The sequence below is a fragment of the Ammodytes marinus genome (assembly GCF_949987685.1).
Source record: "Ammodytes marinus genome assembly, chromosome: 13".
Taxonomy (NCBI): Eukaryota; Metazoa; Chordata; class Actinopteri; order Uranoscopiformes; family Ammodytidae; genus Ammodytes; species Ammodytes marinus.
This window is the reverse complement of record NC_137217.1, coordinates 3,424,971-3,443,706: the sequence shown is the minus strand read 5'-3', so window position 1 is coordinate 3,443,706 and position 18,736 is coordinate 3,424,971. Positions and strand designations below refer to the sequence as shown.

The 18,736-nt window shown below is 42.5% G+C and overlaps 1 protein-coding gene across 2 annotated transcripts in view; it reads right to left on the bottom strand.

Annotated features, from left to right (window-relative positions):
• Positions 1–18,736, bottom strand: part of cep162 (centrosomal protein 162) — a 41,380-nt gene that overhangs the window by 17,012 nt on the left and 5,632 nt on the right. Inside the window, exons 3-13 of one of the 2 annotated variants that reach the window (XM_080039285.1) lie at positions 17,491–17,608; positions 10,715–10,807; positions 9,725–9,890; positions 8,691–8,761; positions 8,128–8,195; positions 7,910–7,940; positions 7,574–7,648; positions 4,948–5,124; positions 3,535–3,616; positions 2,745–2,949; positions 114–321 (exon numbers count right to left, since the gene is read on the bottom strand). In XM_080039285.1, the coding sequence (XP_079895411.1) occupies positions 114–321; positions 2,745–2,949; positions 3,535–3,616; positions 4,948–5,124; positions 7,574–7,648; positions 7,910–7,940; positions 8,128–8,195; positions 8,691–8,761; positions 9,725–9,890; positions 10,715–10,807; positions 17,491–17,608 (1,294 nt within the window). The remainder of the gene's footprint in view (positions 1–113; positions 322–2,744; positions 2,950–3,534; positions 3,617–4,947; positions 5,125–7,573; positions 7,649–7,909; positions 7,941–8,127; positions 8,196–8,690; positions 8,762–9,724; positions 9,891–10,714; positions 10,808–17,490; positions 17,609–18,736) is intronic. The other variant, XM_080039286.1, reaches the window with a different exon arrangement.

Sequence of the window (18,736 nt, the reverse complement as noted above, 5' to 3'; positions counted from 1 at the left end):
TGCATCTGACTTTGGTAGCATTTGTATAATGGCATCATTTACCGTCAGAGAGATAAAGATGCTGAACTATTGGTGTCAGTGATATAGTGAATGTGAGAGCCACTCATAATAACCTGTGGAGTCCTCTTTCTCTGGGCTCTTAGTGAATGTGTCTTGTTGTGGTGGCTGCAGCACGGCGCGGGGGACAGTAGACTGTGTTTTGGCTCCCCTCAGTGCTGCTGGCCTGGAGCTCACTGCTGCTCTCCTGCCCGGCCCTGCAGACACACGGCCTCTGCTCCCTGGGGAGGGACGGGGCTGAGAAGGGGTGGAGCCAGGGAAGCCCTGGGGGACAAATGTACAGAAAAAACTCAGGATTAAAAAACTGTTTATTATTACAAATATTGTTATTATTATCATTATCATTATCATTATTATTATTATTATTATTATTAGTGGTGGAGACATTTTCCACTTAAGATATTTGGTTTGTGTCTTCTGGTTACTGAAGATTATGCACTGCACAACTAGTCCATCTGAATATTCTTTTTATTATATCTTTTCTGTAAATGTCTTAAGATAGACTGTCTTTATAAATACAGCAATAGCACTTATTCAACCCCCATTGCAAAGTAGGTTTATTGGCAAAATGTACAAACTTTAAGATGGTTGCAATAAAGAAATAAAACAAGAACATTTCAAATAACTCAAAATAACTAACATCAAAAGTAGTTTCTCCAAAACCAACACACAATGCCACTTCTAATGACTATTGGAGTCTCAGGGCGCGCTCACACTAGGCCATCTGTTCCGTGCCCGAGCTCATTTGCATCCTGAAGTCTAGAACGTTTGGCTAGTGTGAGCACGCCATCCGTATTACAGCACTGAACACTTCCTTGGCCACGGCACACTTGGGAGAGGTGTGCCCGGGCACGGTACAGATGATAATAAGATGACACGCGCACGGATACGCAACGTGAGCTGGATGACGTCCTTAGAAGCAGCGCTGCAGCAGTAGGAGCAGTTGAGACGTTCCATGTGTGGCAAAAAAAAAGCGAGAGGCAGCAGTATTGTTCTCTGTGTTGTTGTTCTCCATTGTTGTTCTACTAACTCTGGCAGCGAGGACGCTTGGTGATGACGTAAGTATGAAGGAGAATTCGTGCCCAGGCCACGGCCTTTGGGAGCAGTGTGACCACGGGCCAGCGGGGGAGTGGGGAGGGGGGGCAATCGTACTGGAGCACAGAACAGGCACACTTGCCTAGTGTAAAGGCCGAATTCCACCGGCTGCGTCTCCGGTCCTTCTCCGCTCCAGCACGGCAGAAACAAAAATAGAATTAAGAGCAGTCAGTGGGTGAGTTTCCACCACGGCCGCTGCGCCGTCTCTCTGCTCCGCTGCTGCTCCAGCTCTCCGGTGAAATACGCAGTGCTTCTATTTCTGCCGGATGCCTGAGCTCACCGCATCAATTTAGCACAGAACACATCGAGATAGACAGGAACACAAGCGCCGACAAAACAATAAAACCTCCGGTTAATTTTCAAAATAAGACACTCGGTGTTCACTGCAGGTGACATTCTCAAAACAGAGACACATACAAGCATGTCCACTGTTCTTTTACTCGTTCGGATGGGAATAATAACCTTCCGTGCGTTCGTTGTTGTGTAAATACCATATAGGAGAATCATATTATCAAGAGCGATCGCCCGTCACTTTTATTACCGCGGGAACTCCTCGTTCTCGCGACTCCAGCTGTTCAGCGGAGCTGGCCGTGCCTGCTTTGAAAACGGAGCCGGTGGGTATTGCCGGACGTGAGCGCACGGAGCAAAACCGTTGGACACCGCACCCGCAGCCAGTGGAATTCCGGGGTGAGTGCGCCCTTAGAATCCTTCAACCCCTTTATACTGTAGAATCCCATAGAAGAGCACATTTCACAATCACACCAGGGTTCCATTAGTGGCATCAGGTGTGCTTGAGATGTAATACATAAAGTGCTTGACTGTGACATTTGACTGCATGTAAGAAACGTGCCTGAACCCATGCCATTGCCCATGAGGACTGGGCTAAGATTCCTCAGCAATGCCAGAGGCTGGTGACAGGCTATGCATCACATTTGAGGGTGCTCTACTAACACCTGTCATGAAGGGGTTGAATCATGAGACTGGCTTTTTCTGTTGGATTTGGAGAAACCACGTGTTAAAGTTTGTACATTTAGCAAATAAACCTAATTTGTAATGGTTGTTGAACACGTTTTATTGCAACTGTATGTATGCTCAAGTTAGTGCTTTCATTAATGAAATATGAATGGGACATGTGCAAACAATTAAATACATAATTCTGATTGAAATATCTTTGATCCTTTGAAGCTATCCTGTCAACCCTCCACTGAGCGCTTCGGTTCGGAACTGCATGCATTTGTTTGTTTCCACTGTCAACGTTGGAAAGGGTGCCGAAATAAGCGAGCTGTGCCACACCTATTTTTGTCATCCTTTCATTGGAGTACAAAGCCATCCCAAAGGGTCCCAAAGGAATGGAGCTACACAATGCAGTCTGTTGATTGGTCGACAGAAGCATCATTTCAGTGCGAGAGATAAATCCTACTCAGCTGGCGCCATTTACGGCCATGGCCATATCTAGGGTCACAGTTCCGTACCAAACCGAACTGCTCAGTGGAAACGAGGCATTAGAGCTGAAGCCAGCAGATAAACAGCCCACTTTGTATCAGTGACAACAGGCTACACAGCTTAGCTTTTGCTGTGTTGGTCTGCCTCACCTGTTGCTTCTGAGCTTTGCCAGGCTGGGAGGACTGTTTGTTGTGCTCCTGCATCAGCCTGTCTACCTCCTGTCTGATGCTCCAGGTCAGGTCATGTGTGTGCGTGTCAGGAGAGCCTGCAGCCTCCTTCAGCTGGGACTCTGGAGCAGTCACCTCTGGGAGAGTCTTGTCCAAGACATGGGAGGAATGTTCCTGATCTGCAGTGCTGTATGTCCCAACATGGAAACAGAAAACCACGTTAGACAATCTGTTTTGCTTTCAGACTTTCATCAAGTATTGAACCCTAAAGATATCTCTTTAACCTGTCACTGCACTGAAAGCAACCAGAGGAAAATGATATTATTTTGTTATGATATCAATGTTCATTATATTCTAATAAGATTATATTAATCAGTGTTTCAGCTCCCTAAATGGTTCCAATTCATCTTAAAATAAATCTGATAGATAAGCAAAGTAGAAATATTATTTCAACGGCAGTATTGTTTTATTTTGGCAGATGTAGATTTATGATTGTATAATACTTAGGGCTGTCAAACTGGTAGAAGTAGGAAAACATGAAGGCGCTATGATTAGACTTTAACTAATCCCCATGAACGTGTTAACACTGAAACCCAGTATAATACTGGGATCATGACATGTGTCTGAATCAAAGTGAAATGAATGAATGATCAAATAACCAGCCGGATCTATGTGGTAGAGACATTAAGAACAAATCCAAGCAAACAATGAATGACCATGATAACATGTCATCTGTTTGAATCCCTGCAGGGAAGTTGTGTTGAGTCCAAACCTGACAGGCTGCAGGCTGAAGCCTCTCAGATGGTCCTCCTCTGGTCGAATGGCTCTCATCAACTCCTCTGCAGTGGGTAGCTCTGGACACACCGGGAAACAAAAACATTATTACATTTATCTCAGTCCTGTTGGGATATTGGCATTTGTCAACATCTGATAGCAGTGGATGTGTCCCACTTGGAGATGCTATTTTTAAAGGATTTGCCATGTAACACTGAACCTGTGTCTGAACCTGACATTGCAAACTATGTCATCTTATTCAAACTTGAAGGTATCACTAGAGCAGTGCTTCTCAAGTTTAAAAACATGTTTTGAATGAAATGCAAACCTCAGTAAATCATTTGCTTTTGATTCTCTGTTTTAAGATTCACACAGACTGAGCAGTCTTGTTTAATTTTACAAATTGAGTTAATAAACTGAACTTGGAAATTGTTTTAAGTTGTTACAGACGTTATCTGAGCTAATTTTATTAATCTATTTTGATAATAAGGTGATTGTATGTAGAATGCTCGTGCCAGCAACTCATACAGTGGTTTTGTACAGATAAATAAATAAATATTAGCAGGTTCTCAATAGTATTTCAATTCAGAGGGGGGGCGCGAAAAAATTGCTGTCCCTTAGGAAGGGGCATGACAGAAAATAATTGAGAACCACTGCACTAGAGTATGATGCATTGTTTAATACTGACAGCTGTAAAGGAGACACTGGTTTTCTACCATGTTCGGGAACAAGGATGGCTGCCTTTTTAAGATGAAACCCAATGGAACCAGACCATACATAACATTTATGATACATCCAATCTTTGAAATAGAGATTTAAAAGTCTATGCAGTTATTGTAGATAGATCATCCCTCCAGTTAGAGCAGTGAATTAAAGGGTGGGGTTAGCGAATCCGGAGAATGTTTGTTGACTAATTATGACCATTTACAGAGCCTAGGCTGTTTATTAACAATGGATGTTCAGTGCGGTATGGACAAGAAGCAGATTGTGAGGAGATATTCACTGATTTTGACAAAAATAATTGCTTAGCCCATCTTTAATACAGACATAAGACAGACGGAGTAATTGACCCTGCGTTCCGAATCGCATACTTTCAACTATTTAGTATGGTAGAAAAAGATTTAGGATGTCGCGATTCCAGCATCATATTTGGGCGATTCTGACCTAATCCAGTGCGCACGTGAAGTGACATCACATTGACGAAGCCTCCATATGAAAACAAACGGGGATGCGACGGATATAAAGCAAGAGGCAAGATCAAGGCGCCATGTTATTATGAAAAAAATTAGTAAAAGTATGTCCCAATTGTAGCATACTGCATGCTAACTAGATTATTTTTATCATCAGATGTAGTATGTAGAATAGAAAAAAGAAAGAGTATGTGATTGGGAACGCAGGGGAAGTGTCTGACCTGACTCGTTGGTGTCGTTGGGCTGAAGTGACTGTGTGACATGTTGAGGGGACACAGCTCTGGTCACCGCTGAAGGAGAATCATCATGGTCCTCTGAATCTCCTACCACATGGACCTGTCTGTAAGCCTCATGCAGAGCCTCCATCTCTGAGGCTCCGCTCTGCACATACCACTGGCCTGAAGCAATAAACAACAAGCAAGATGACATTGAAATGATGTCATGGGGAAACTTCAACCAATCACGTTGTTTTAACATTCCAGCAGACACTACCTAAGCACAATATACTTTACATAAATACATTAGTAAAAAATTTTATATTGTAATCCAGCCATTTATTTGTCCAGCTTGTCTTCTGCCTGGCATTTGCGTCGTTCAACTGCGTCATGCCAACTAGGCGCGAGAACAAAAACGTCTCTCGGCCTAGACAGGGGATCAGCTATAAGGCAGGCTAATAAGGTCAGTTAAAAAAAACACTTCAAGTTAAAAATTAAAACTTTGAAATATATTACTCTCTCTCTCTCTGTGTATCCCTTTCTCTCTCTGTCTGTCTCTCTGTCTTCACTGCGCTGCACTGGTGGAGATCAGACCTGGGTCTAGCCTGGAAATCCAGACCTGCCGCTAGGCGATGGCAAATTAAATTTGCTGCGCCTGTTGGTCTGGACATTCTCCATTGAAGCTCATTAAATATGTCAAGAAATCCTGCGCTACCAATCAAATCGTTCTTTCTGATATGGGCGGACCAGAGCCCTATGTATGGCGCTGTGGGGCGGACGTAACCGGGTGACGACAGCGCGCCACCGAAGCCGTGATAGTAAACAGAGATGGCTGTGGGAATGTTGTTCGAGTTTGAGACGACTTTCGCCTCGACACTTAGCGATTTGGAAGACAGCACTCAAATATTCCATTAGCAAGTAAGCTAATGTTCTGTTTTGCCGACCAGTTAACCAACGGGGCTTAATGTCATCTTGTTCATTGCTCTGATTGGTCGTAGTGCTATCCAATTGCGTGCAGTGGCATTTGAAATGCGCGTGTAGGTGCCTCCCCTTTAGTTGGAAAGGTCTATTGATCGTGGCCAGACCCTCTATAGTTCTATATATGGGTCTGGATTTCCAGGCTAACCTGGGTCTGCTTGCAGTGTGAAAGTGGGCAATTACCTAATTCTATAAACCCTGCGTTGACCTGTTCATTTTGGTGTGAAAAGGGTATTGGAGGATCCCATCAGACAGAGTGTGTGTGTGTGCAGCTCATCTGTAGACCCTTTATTCAGTTTATCCAGTGACCCTCTCCATTACCAAGAGCCTTTCCCAAATCTAAATCAGCCTGGATCATTGCTGGTGTGTGCTGCTTTTCTTAAAAGGAATACTTCACCCATACGTAACCGGAGTTCTATCATTATAAAATCTCTATTATAATATAATGAATGAGGTTTTTCTTCCCTCAGTCTTTCCTTGGCCCAACTGTCCTGTTAATCCTAACCCTACATTTTCCCATGTGTGATGTCACACATGGGAAAATGTAGTGTTAGACTCTTTCTGCCTTTTCTCAGGCTAGGATGAACCGATTTCTAAAATGTTTGCACATTTATACTCCATAGGATCTCAGAGTTCAATACACTTTCATATTTTCACCGGTGAAGTACAGTATGTCTTTAATGATCTTTATATCGTGGATCAAGTCCATTGGCGTTGCAGGGCTTCTGAGTCGGCCTGACTAGAACATGTGTTGACCGCCCAGTCTTTCTCGTACTTGGTCTGCTGTTCACGGTGTCTTGATTTCAAGTGATAAAAACAAATGTTTCAGCAGAACAGCGTCTGCAAAAATGCTCCCACAGTCGTTCATGTTTACTGCATTTATAAAGCACAAGTGCCTCACTCCACGCTGGTTGTGATTCAAACGTGTGTCAAAATGGGTAGAGCGTCCACTGGGTTGCAGGGTCGGTGGTTCGATCCCCCGTCTCCCCGCCACATGTCCAAGTGTCCCTGGGTAAGACACTGAACCCCAAGTTGCTCTTGATAGTTAGCTTTCCCCCTGTGTGGTGGCTGCTGCTATCGGTGTATGAATGGAAACGGAATGTGTGTGAACAGTAAATCTCAAACTCCCATGTAAATGAGACACTGTATGTGTTTTTTTAAGGCTATTTTCGGCCGAATATTTTTGGTTGCAGAAGATTTTGGTGCTTCTTTAGTTAATACACAGCCTATGCTCTGTAATCTGGTATGTAAACAATGGGGGCCTACCGTAGCTAGCAACATGCCCGTTCGTTTAACACTGGATTATTTTTTTGTCAGCGCATAGTGAGGAGATAGTCACTGATATTGACAACAAGCGTTCTCCAGAATGACTGACTCCACCTTTAAGACAGATATAGTTCTATATATCACTACTGTGCACTTGAAGCAGGTAGCACTTCCTCGACAGGAGAAATTCTTCCTCCTAAATGTATTTTGCAAAAACCATGTTATGTTATCAACAGAATTTTAGTAGACAAGGATCTTTCATGATATCTATCTACAGTATGCAGTCTGCTCATGACCAAGGTTGGTATTGCATATTGACTGCTGTTTGATCTGATCTCTGTTATACAGTTGCCCCTCTGGTCTTAACCCAACCCACTGTGTGTGTTACCTCTGTCAGGGGATCCTGCTGCTACCTTTCTCCTGTCTGCCCCTCCAATGTCATCCAGGGAATCATCCAGGCAAACTGAGAGAAGAGGGAACTATATGGTTAGCTATCAGTTCATATTCACTTCTTTACAGATGTACAGCAGTAGAACTTATACATGTTTTCTTATAGAACTAAAACTAAAAAGCCAGCACACAGATATACACTGCCCGGTGTTGTTGGTAGTATGGATATTATTAGTATTGTTAACATGGTTTCCATTCTGTGCGTTTAAGTGTATAAATGCTGTATAGGGCTCAACCACTCCACAAACCACAAAACAAGAATTTGTTTTCTCACCTTTGGCAAGATTTGGAGTTTTCGTAGACTTCTAAAAAACAAACAGATAATAATAATAGCTTGAATATTGAAACGTGTAGGAAGATATCAGTTAGTGATATATTTCAGTACAGTAAAAGTAAACTGAGTTTAATATGTCAGAAGGTCAAATGTGTTGTTAAGTCACTAAAGTCCTACGCTTAGAGTTCAATGATTATAGACAGATAATTGCGAACCACCTCCGCTGGCTCTTTTCCACTCTCCTCTTCCTCAAAATCCTCACTGTAGTGTGGAGAAGCTGTGAATGCTGGGAGAGAATAGACTGATTGAGACACACAGAGAAAGGGAACACACCATGCGTTCCAAATCGCATACTCTCTCTTTTTTTCTATTTTACATACTACAGCTGTTCATAAAAAAATTATCTAGTTAGAATGCAGTACGCTACAATTGGGACATACTTTAACTTATTTATTTCATCATAACATTTCGCCTTGATCTTGCCTCTTGCTTTTATATCCGACGCATCCCTGGTTGTTTCGATACATAGGCTCCGTCGATGTGACACCATTTCCTGGTGCGCACTGTATTGTGGGTCAGAATGGCCCCCAAATAGCATGCTGATTTCAACACTCAAAATCTCCATCGGATGTAGTAGGCGTCCTGGTATTTAAGGCATGCTCAATCCGACCACAAGAATTGGGACATACTAAATCTTTTTTCTATCATACTAAATAGCAGAAAGTATGGGGATTGGAGCGCAGGGAGAGATAGAGTTTTGCAAAGGGTTTATTCCTCTCACCTGGAGACTGTGTATAGGTGTGTGTGGCCTTCCTCTCTTCATCTCTGTGTTCCACTGCTTCCTCAGCTTTCCTACAGAGAGGATAGCATTACTCAATACATCACAGTCACAACCATGATCTAATAATAATAATATTAATAATGGATTGGATTTATATAGCGCTTTTCTAGCCACTCAAAGCGCTTTACAGGGTTCCATGTTCCATTCATTCACACACAGTCATACCGGTGGCGGAAGCGTGGCTGCCATTTCGCGCCTACAGGCCCTCCGACCACCACAAACATATAGCAGTCATACACATTCACACGAGAAAAGGTGGATGAAGTGTCTTTCCCAAGGACTAAACAACCATGACACAGGGGGCAGGGCGGGAATCGAACCGCCAACCCTCCGATCATTGGCCGACCCGCTCTACCACCTGAGCCACGGTCACCTCTAAAGGGGCAGAAGCACAAAAACACACTAATACCCACTGACCCACTGACCAAAAAACTTGTGTTGACCCGAATCTGGAAACACTACTCAAATATCAAGTATGGTCACAAGACTAGACAGCTACCTGACCTGGGAACATCTGACCACATGTCCCTGCTTCTGATACCAGCATACACCACCATTAGGATAAAGCCCCCCCCAGCCCCAGTAACAAAGGCTGTTAAAACCTGGCCTGATGATGCTGCACAGCAGCTGTAGGACTGTTTTGGAAATACCAACTGGGACGTTTTTTTAAAATCAGGACTTGGAAGAGTACACCTCCACTGTACTACATCAAGCATTGTGTTGACACTGTCACTGTGGACAGGTGCATCCGGGTGTATCCAAATCAAAAACCCTGGATGACAAAGGACGTCCAGACCCTGCTGAAGGAGAGGGACACCGCCTTCAGGTCTGGAGATGAGGTGTTTGTGCTGTCCCAGAAAATGTCAAAGGTTTAATACGAATACAAAACTGATCTTGCGTGAGGCCCAACAAATCATTTCCTTGACGGAGTCTTCTTGGTGGCTGTAGTATTAGAGCAGAAGTGTTTCCCTTACCTGAGGTTAGTAGCGGTGGTAGAACTTGGTGAGTCCAGCTCCCTGTTCAGCCTGGAGTAATCTATAGTGGTTGGAGCGTCTGCTTCAAGGTGGGCAAAGAATCTGGCTTTCTCCTCTTCTTCATCCAGAGTGTCCAGACCAATACTGGCCATGTTCACAGCTGGGTCTGCAAACACACGGATAGCAATCACAACAAGCCCAGGTCAGATTAAAGGAATACTTCACCCATACGGAACCGGTGTTCTATCATTATAAAATCGCTATTATAATATAATGAATGAGGCTTTTCTTCCCTCAGTCTTTTCTCAGTCTTCCCTTGGCCCAGCTGTCCTGTTAATCCTAACCCTACATTTTCACTAGTGATATGCAGTGTTGGGAATAACGCCGTTTAAAATAACGGCGTTAGGTAACGCCGTTATTTTTTCAGTAACGGGGTAATCTAACTAATAGACCAGCTTTCCTCACTCCATTCTTCCTTCCAGTTGACTTTTCTTCTGATCATAAACCCTCCCACGGCCCCGCAGAGGACTGATTGCAGAAGTCGTCTTTCTGAGCTGACGAGCTCCAGACGTGATCATTCGACTAGGTTTTGTTCATATGTATTTATCTGATTGATAACTAAGTTAATCAACGTTAAAGACAAACCGTTCATAAAACGAGACAGACTTTGCTAATTTGCCTTCAAAGTCAAAGTCGCTTTATTGTCAATATCTTCAGTGTACCAGACAAACAGAGGAATCCAAATTACGTTTCTCTCCGACCCACGGTGCAATAACAACAAAAGGAAAAAATAAGATAAGATGAAATAAGTAATATATACAATAAATACATTCAAAATAGTGCAAAAGGTAAGGCAAAACAGGTGGTGCCCCTCTGAACTTTAAAAATGATTAAAGTAATGTTAATTTCCAAAATGCATCTGAATAAGCTGTAACCACTACATTATTATTATACATCAGTCTAAGCCTGTTCATCTCTTTATTCACTCACCCTGTATGTGTGTATTGTCTTCCTCGTTCTCTTCCTCAATAGACTCAGACTTCCTCAAACACTTCCTCGAAGACTTCCCAGAATCCAGCAGTTCTGGAAAAAAAGAACACGTCACAATCAAGCTGATTATATACACTTAAGGACAGAATTCTTAGCCCCCCTATGAAAATGTATTTCCCAATGCTCTTAATCAGAGCAAGGAAACTTTAACACAGCTTTTCCATACATCATTTCATTTTGGTTGCTTCCGATGTTTGAGTGGGCACACAGGGTCAAAATGATTAGCCCCCTGAAAGACTGACCTTTTTATTGATACTAATATATAAAAAGCTAATAATTATCTGTCCTCAAGTGTTTGGCATTATGCATTCTCTTATGTATTTGCTCATGGGCCAGAAGCCATTAAACATGGTGGACTGCAGTTCTTCATATATGCATAAGACTAACACAGGGTGGAAGTTATGATACACTGTGGACCCCAAGAGTTCCATGGTTACCTATTGACAGGACCTGGATGCGTGTTTGCTTGATTCAAAAGACTTGATGCCTGACAAAGGCCTATACAGTCAAAAACCAGTATGTAGACAAAGGCATTTTCTCAGAATGAATATCCCTCCTCTCTGCACCCATTTCTAACAATAATTATAACTAGTACCTTACCCATGGATATGTGCAGTGAAACTATACAATGTCAATGTTATGATGTGCGTGTGGTAAGAATTTTGTGAAGATCACAGGCAAATATTTTTTAAGCAATCTTGTCCATGTACAACATCTTAGAAATTGCACGTGGCTAGCAAAGGTAAATCAAGAGGGAAAATGGTACAAATAGTGAAAGATGAAAGTATAAATAGTGGAATGAAAAAGTGGGAGGTAGAAATAGTCATATCTAACAGCATACAACTAAGATGTCACATTGTTTGGGGAGGGGGGGATATCAGCAAAGAAATTAGGGCTAAAAAACATTATTGAGCATTTTGCTGGTAGTTGAAATCGCATGTCATGTTTTGCATTTCTGCATACAATTTGATTGCATTCGCGTTGTCCGTGTGTGTGTGTGTGTGTGTGTGTGTGTGTGTGTGTGTGTGTGTGTGTGTGTGGTAAATCAGCCCCACTTTATTTTCTCTCAGAGTCTATGTTTGTGCATATGTTCTATGGGGCTCCTGCAGCAGCCTCAGGTTGTGCTGCCTCACAATAACACAACAACATCAGGAGACTGATTCCTCTCTTGACCAAAGAAAAGCAGAAACTATCGCTCCTCCTGTTGATCCTGACAGCAACTGAAGCCACACAGACCGGTGAAATGAGTCCACCCAGTTGCCCATGCACGGATTTTCGTCAGTGATCGCAGCAGAAATGCTCCATAGAAATCACATATAAAAGTTTTTTTCCAACGTTTGCAATGACAGATGAGAAAAATGTATCTGTCAGTCAACATTTGCCATGTGGCTGAAGGAACTGTGGAATGTATTACATATAGAGAAAATGATATTCACTTTATTAAAGAGAGAGACTGGGACTGTTGTAAAAAAATCTGGCGACCTGTCATTCATTTGATTAAGAAGTTAAGATGAACCTGTACTGGTAAAAACAAACAACATCGTCATATGAGATACACTGTAAGAACTTATTTAAAAAAAAAAAATCATTGTAACTTTTTTTAGTTTTTAGTTTTGCATGATGTGTCACCACCAATATTGTATTTATGTGTATGTCCGCATTGTTTGTTTGTATTATAACTTTTCAAAAACTATAAACAGATGAAAAAAAAGGGAATATGCAACATACAAACTCAAAAGGAACCAAGCGTGTTGTACTATTGGCGCCTACCACTCTACTGCTAATACGAGGGACTAATCCAGAACTAGTGGAGGGTGTTGGGGGAGTTGGGAGGTGGAGTTACCATCTTCACTGTCCCCCTGGGAGTGAGTGTAAGAGCTGGCAGTGTGTGTGTGCTCAGGGCTCCTCTCTCCAGACACACACTGGAGCTTAGCATTAGCACCACTGCTCACACTGTCAGAGTCCCCACATGGACTTGTTGTGTGTCTCCCCACGGTCTGGGAAAGCTCCAGCCCTGGATCTCTGTGGGTCTGGTCCAGTTGAAGAGGTCTATCCACAGCTTTGCTACGAGGTTTGGGGACCGGCTTAGAAAAGGGCTCCGCACTGACAACTTCACACAAACAAGAAGACAAAATAATATTGTATGCACTGTGCAGATTAATATGGAAGAGCTATTTGAAACGGGACATCTAAAACTACACCGGGGCACATCCATTAACGCTTCCTGTAGTCCAAGGTGCTTTACATCAGTGGAGTGTGGTCCATTCCAAACCCTTTTCATAGCTAATGGTGATTTGATAACAGATATAGATTACTGCTACCACCTCAGTAAAGACAGGCTGGCTGTGTGGATGGACATGACTACACATAGAGGTGTCCTCCCTCAGGAGATGAGGGGTCAATAATGAAATATCTAGAGAGGGGACTTCTGGAACAACTTCACCCACTACTTCCAACATACATGAAGAAGAAAACCAGGCTGCTCAATCTCTGCAACACTTGCATAAAGAACAACTATATTGGGAGGCCAAAAGGTTTCTGGTCACAAATGACCCTCATGGGGGCGCCCGTGGTACAGTGGGTACCCCCCGGGCCAAGGCCCTGCAGCAGACCCGGGTTTGAATCCCGCCCGGGTCAGTTCCCTGCAGCATGTCCTCTCCTCTTTGCCCTTTTCAACTCTGTCTCTCCAATCTGTCTAATAAAGCAAAGAAATAATGCAAAAAAAAATCTTAAAAAATAAATAAACTACCCTCATTAAGGCCATAAGCATTTGTGCTTTTTTGAAATGTCACCAGTCAGTGTATTCATTTGAAAGATACACTTTGGATTAACAACAACTTTACAGTTGGTACAGTCAGCCTATATGTCAATTAATGATTTTATAAATAATTGTGTTCATTAAAATCTATTTATTGCACAATCAGATAACGGTAGATGGATAACAGCTGTGGTGTCAAAGCTGAAGTATCTTTACATACAGCTCTTAAATCTTTATTTCCACATTACTTATTGAAAATGCTCTAAATGACAATATTTTTATTGTGAATTTGGTAGAAATGTTGTCAGTAGTTTATATTATAAAATCAAAATGTTCATTTTACTCAAACATAATGCCTCTAAAGAGTAAAAAGAAAGACACTGAACATTTGGAGTGGTCTCTTAATTTTTTCCATGGCTGTATGTTTGCATGGGAGTACCACTGTACATGTGGTGTTTCTGTTATATGTTCTGTAGTGATATCACTAGGGTGAGCTTTGCATTGGGCTGATATCATACCATCATCTCTACTTGCAGCTAAGAGCTGATCTTCTCCGGTAAATACATTTCTTGTTTCTTAGCTTTATGACAACATAAACCAATACATGTGTAAGTGACAACAACTACAGGACAAGCTGATAAAGACACAGGGACTGATCAGAGCAGGAGGGTGACTGAACAGATGTTAAGCCTTGAGACACTGTGGATTTTAGGATGTTTCTACACGTGAACACTCAGTGCGGTTACATGACGTAATTTATTTTTTTGCCGATGCTGTTGCAGTGACAGTGTGCAGTGAGAAAGTCAGGCAGACAGATAGACAGAGGCAGAGAGGCCTTTATTTCATCATTTTGCTTTTTGACTTCGAAGTGATCCTAACTGCCTAGTGATAATCTGTCATTAGACTGACTCCCGCTGTCGGGGCCGTTGTCGGCTCGTGAGTGAAACTGAAGGTGGAGCAGTTAAAATGAATAGATATTGTAACCAAACACAATAATGTATTGTGGTATCTGCTTTAGTAGCATACAGTAGCTCACATCGCCCACCACTCCTTGAAAAAATTATAATTCTCCAAACATAAATAAAAAAAAAAATTATTGATTTTTCTTAAACGGTTATTTTTTTTTTTTTTTTTAACCTTTATTTATACAGGTAAATCCCATTGAGACCGAAGACTCTTTTGCAAGGGAGACCCGTTTTCCTTTCCCACGTTATCATTCACACACACATTCATACACCGATAGCAGGCTAACTATCGACATTCACACGAGGCAAGGTGGGTGAAGTGTCTTGCCCAAGGACACAACAACCATGACACAGGTGGCAGGGCGGGGATCGAACCTCCAACCCTTTGATCATCAGCCGACCTGCTCTACCAACTGAGCCACAGTCACCCTATGTCGTTATGATTTACCAAACGGTTACATGTGTACACAAGTACACGTGCACACCCCTAATCCAGGTGTTCTTATCCGACTTAATGTGCCGATTTGTGTGCGAAGTAGATAGGATAAAGGTGTTTACATGCATTTTACTGTTGAGTCCTGTTGAGGTCTTATTCATTTATTTACCCAATTATGAGTCTGCATGTAACCGCACTGAGTGTTTTAAAGGTGAACTAGCTTTAATGGGGATGTAGGCTAAAAGAAGTCTTTCACAGCTGGCTCTCACCATCATTGTTCTCAGGCTCAGCCTTTCTGGCTTTGATAAATCTGCTCTTGGCTGAAAGAAACATTGAGGGAGAAAGTGCAGTGTTGTGAAAAAAGCAGAAGGAAGGCAAACAGTGAAAGAGCATTTAGAAACGGTCACGCTCGTCCTGTTGAAAAAGGGCTAAGGGATGGCAGGGGGGACACATACAGTGGATAAAGGGCTAAGGGATGGCAGGGGGGACACATACAGTGGATAAAGGGCTAAGGGATGGCAGGGGGGACACATACAGTGGATAAAGGGCTAAGGGATGGCAGGGGGACACATACAGTGGATAAAGGGCTAAGGGATGGCAGGGGGACACATACAGTGGATAAAGGGCTAAGGGATGGCAGGGGGGACACATACAGTGGATAAAGGGCTAAGGGATGGCAGGGGGGACACATACAGTGGATAAAGGATGGCAGGGGGGACACATACAGTGGATAAAGGGCTAAGGGATGGCAGGGGGACACATACAGTGGATAAAGGGCTAAGGGATGGCAGGGGGACACATACAGTGGATAAAGGGCTAAGGGATGGCAGGGGGGACACATACAGTGGATAAAGGGCTAAGGGATGGCAGGGGGACACATACAGTGGATAAAGGGCTAAGGGATGGCAGGGGGGACACATACAGTGGATAAAGGGCTAAGGGATGGCAGGGGGGACACATACAGTGGATAAAGGAATGTTTAGTCAAAAGCGTGAAGGAGAACAATACTATAATTCAAAGTTCATTTTTGTTGGTCACTTCAGTAAAGATGGCTGTACCCAACATACAGTAAGTATAGATACACTCAATACATTGGGCTGCAACTAATAGTTACCGTCGTTATGGAATCATCGTAGGATTTCCTTTTGATATCTCCTGATACCTTGTTTAGTTCAACCAACAGCCCAAAACCTAGAGGTATTCAATTCACTTCAATTAAGAGAAAGAAAGCAGGAAACCTATCCATTGACCTACTAACAAAACCCTTGAGAGAAAAGCTTTATCCCAGTGTAAAAGTATATTTTTCTTATTTTAGTGTCGGACTCAACAACTAAAAAGAAGCCAACTAGCAGTGACTACAATCTAGCATGCAGTTTCACTTGTTACCAATCTTAACTACTTCTGAACAAACACTAATCCGATGCAGGATGGCCTAGAGGAAAGGTGGCCGACCAGTAACCGTGAGGTCGCTGGTTCGATCCCCGGCACCGGACAGGAGTTAGTTGTAAAACTAGTAGTGTCTGGTATTACGTCTACGGTGGCGACCATCACTACCATTGTGTCCTTGAGCAAGACACTTAACCCCAAAACTGCTCCAGGGGCGCTGTACTACAGCTGACCCTGCGCTCTGACCCCCTCCGAAGTGTGGTAACTTGAGAGGGGATATGCGGAAAGACAAATTTCAATGTAACCATTGACTAACAAAGCAACTTAACTTAAGTTAACTGCTTAAGTGTTTATCCATAATAGCAAATATGCATGACTTAATATAAGTAAAAATCCAAATTTAAAGCATATCTTTAGTCGACCTAATCCATCCTCCTCATCCAATCCATTTATAACCAGTTAGAAAAGACACACTGAACTGTACGTGTAGGAAGCAGGAACTATTGCTTCTTTCTAAGCAGCTCTTTCAGAAAATCTGTTTTCATGGTTGGTTAAGCCTAGTCACATTTACATAACATAAAGTTAGGTAGACTCTATGTCTAATGTCTAATCCTCCCATCACCTACTGCTGCACCCATCCACTATCTTTCAGTACCATCCCATTCCGATATCTGGCTTTTGGATATCGTCCGATACCGATACTGTCCCATATCATAATTATTCTACATTTCTTTGTTGGTGGTGATGTTATGTGTAAGGTTAGCAACACAGCAATTCTAATTTAAAAATATACAAAAATACATGTAACTGTGATCTGTTTTGTGTTATTTGTTGTCTTATGTTATATGTTTTCTGTTTCTCTTTTGTACTGCTGGTTGTACATCAAATTGCCCCTCGGGAAAAATAATAAAGATACTTTGAACCTTGAACTTTTTAATTCTTAAATTATTTTTAACGTGTGCTATATCACTCAGCTATAGTCTTAACATTTGAATTTCTTTCAGAGTTAAAATAATTTTAGAATGAATTTTTTTAAAACAGACTATGGAATTTGGATGGGTACGTGGATCATAGTTGTCAGTTCGATAACAAATAAGTAGATTGCATCCATATCTGAGCCAATAGTGATATTGATCGATGGGATCGGCCCCATCCCTCCCGTCATCGTTACCTCTTCTTGTCTCTGATCCACTGGGTGTGTCATCCTGCCTCCATGGTGCTCTGTGTCTGCTGTTAGCACGGGGCTGCTTATCAGAGCCGCCCACATCCACTGACTCATCTGAAACAGACTGACAGAGGACAAATCAGGTTTAGTTCAGAGAGATAGCTTCAGTAGATCACTGCATGCATGAAAATAAATGACTTCTTTCGTTTCAATTTGGTTCCATCCATTGTCTTTTGAAAAAAACTAAAAATAATGAGGAAAGTTGTCATACGGTACCATCCATAGTAATAATCTGACCTGCATTCTCTACTTGTGTATGCACATTATCAGGCAGCATAAGTCACTCTCTGCTAATGTAGAACAATGAAGCTGATGAGAAGCTGTATTAGTGGATTCACTGTGTGACCCTCGTTCTAACCATGTTCATTCATTAAAGAGGTGCAGTCAGCCAGAAGAACGCCTGTTGAAAAAAAAAAGCTTTTGTAAAAATCAGTAAATATCTCCTCAGGATCCGCTACCTGTCCGTACTGTGTGTGCACTGAAAAAAAAATCCAGTTAATACACAGCCTAGGCTCTGTAAACTGGCATGTTGCTAGCTACAGTGGACCCCCTTTGTTTACATACCTGTTTACAGAGCCTAGGCATTGTGTTAACACTGGATGTTTTTTCCCAGAACACACACACTGGGCCTCATTTATCAAACTTGCGTGGAAACTGGTGCAGATCCTGGCGCAAATATAGCCCAGGGTTCGACATAACGTATAGCCCGATGGCCCGGGGCCAGTAAAATCATATGCAGGGCAAGTTGATTGGCCAGTCACTGTCCCGTCCGGGCCAGTGACTGGCCAATCACAGTTCAGTATCTTTTTGTAGACTACATCATGGTTCATTGAAATGCGCGTTGAGAGTCGTAATGAAAGCAGTGTTTATTTAAGACTCAATATAATAAACCTAACATAAAATATATTTTTTAATGAAAGGCCAGTGGACAACCGATGCGTGGGCGTTTTGACAGGCGGAGCAACAAGTGGGTGCACTACCGTCCGCCTGCGAGTCGACAAATTAATCGACTTGCTTTTCCCCCTTTCTTTCTTCCCACAGCAGAGGTTGAGGTGCAGAAAATGATAACTGCGCTTTTCCTTTATCTGCCGCCGTAATGTTACAGTATTTGCATCCAAGCCCCAATGGTAGGCTAATACAAATGAGAGGCTTTATTTAAACGCTGTGAATGCGTCTCCGGTGATTGTGTCGG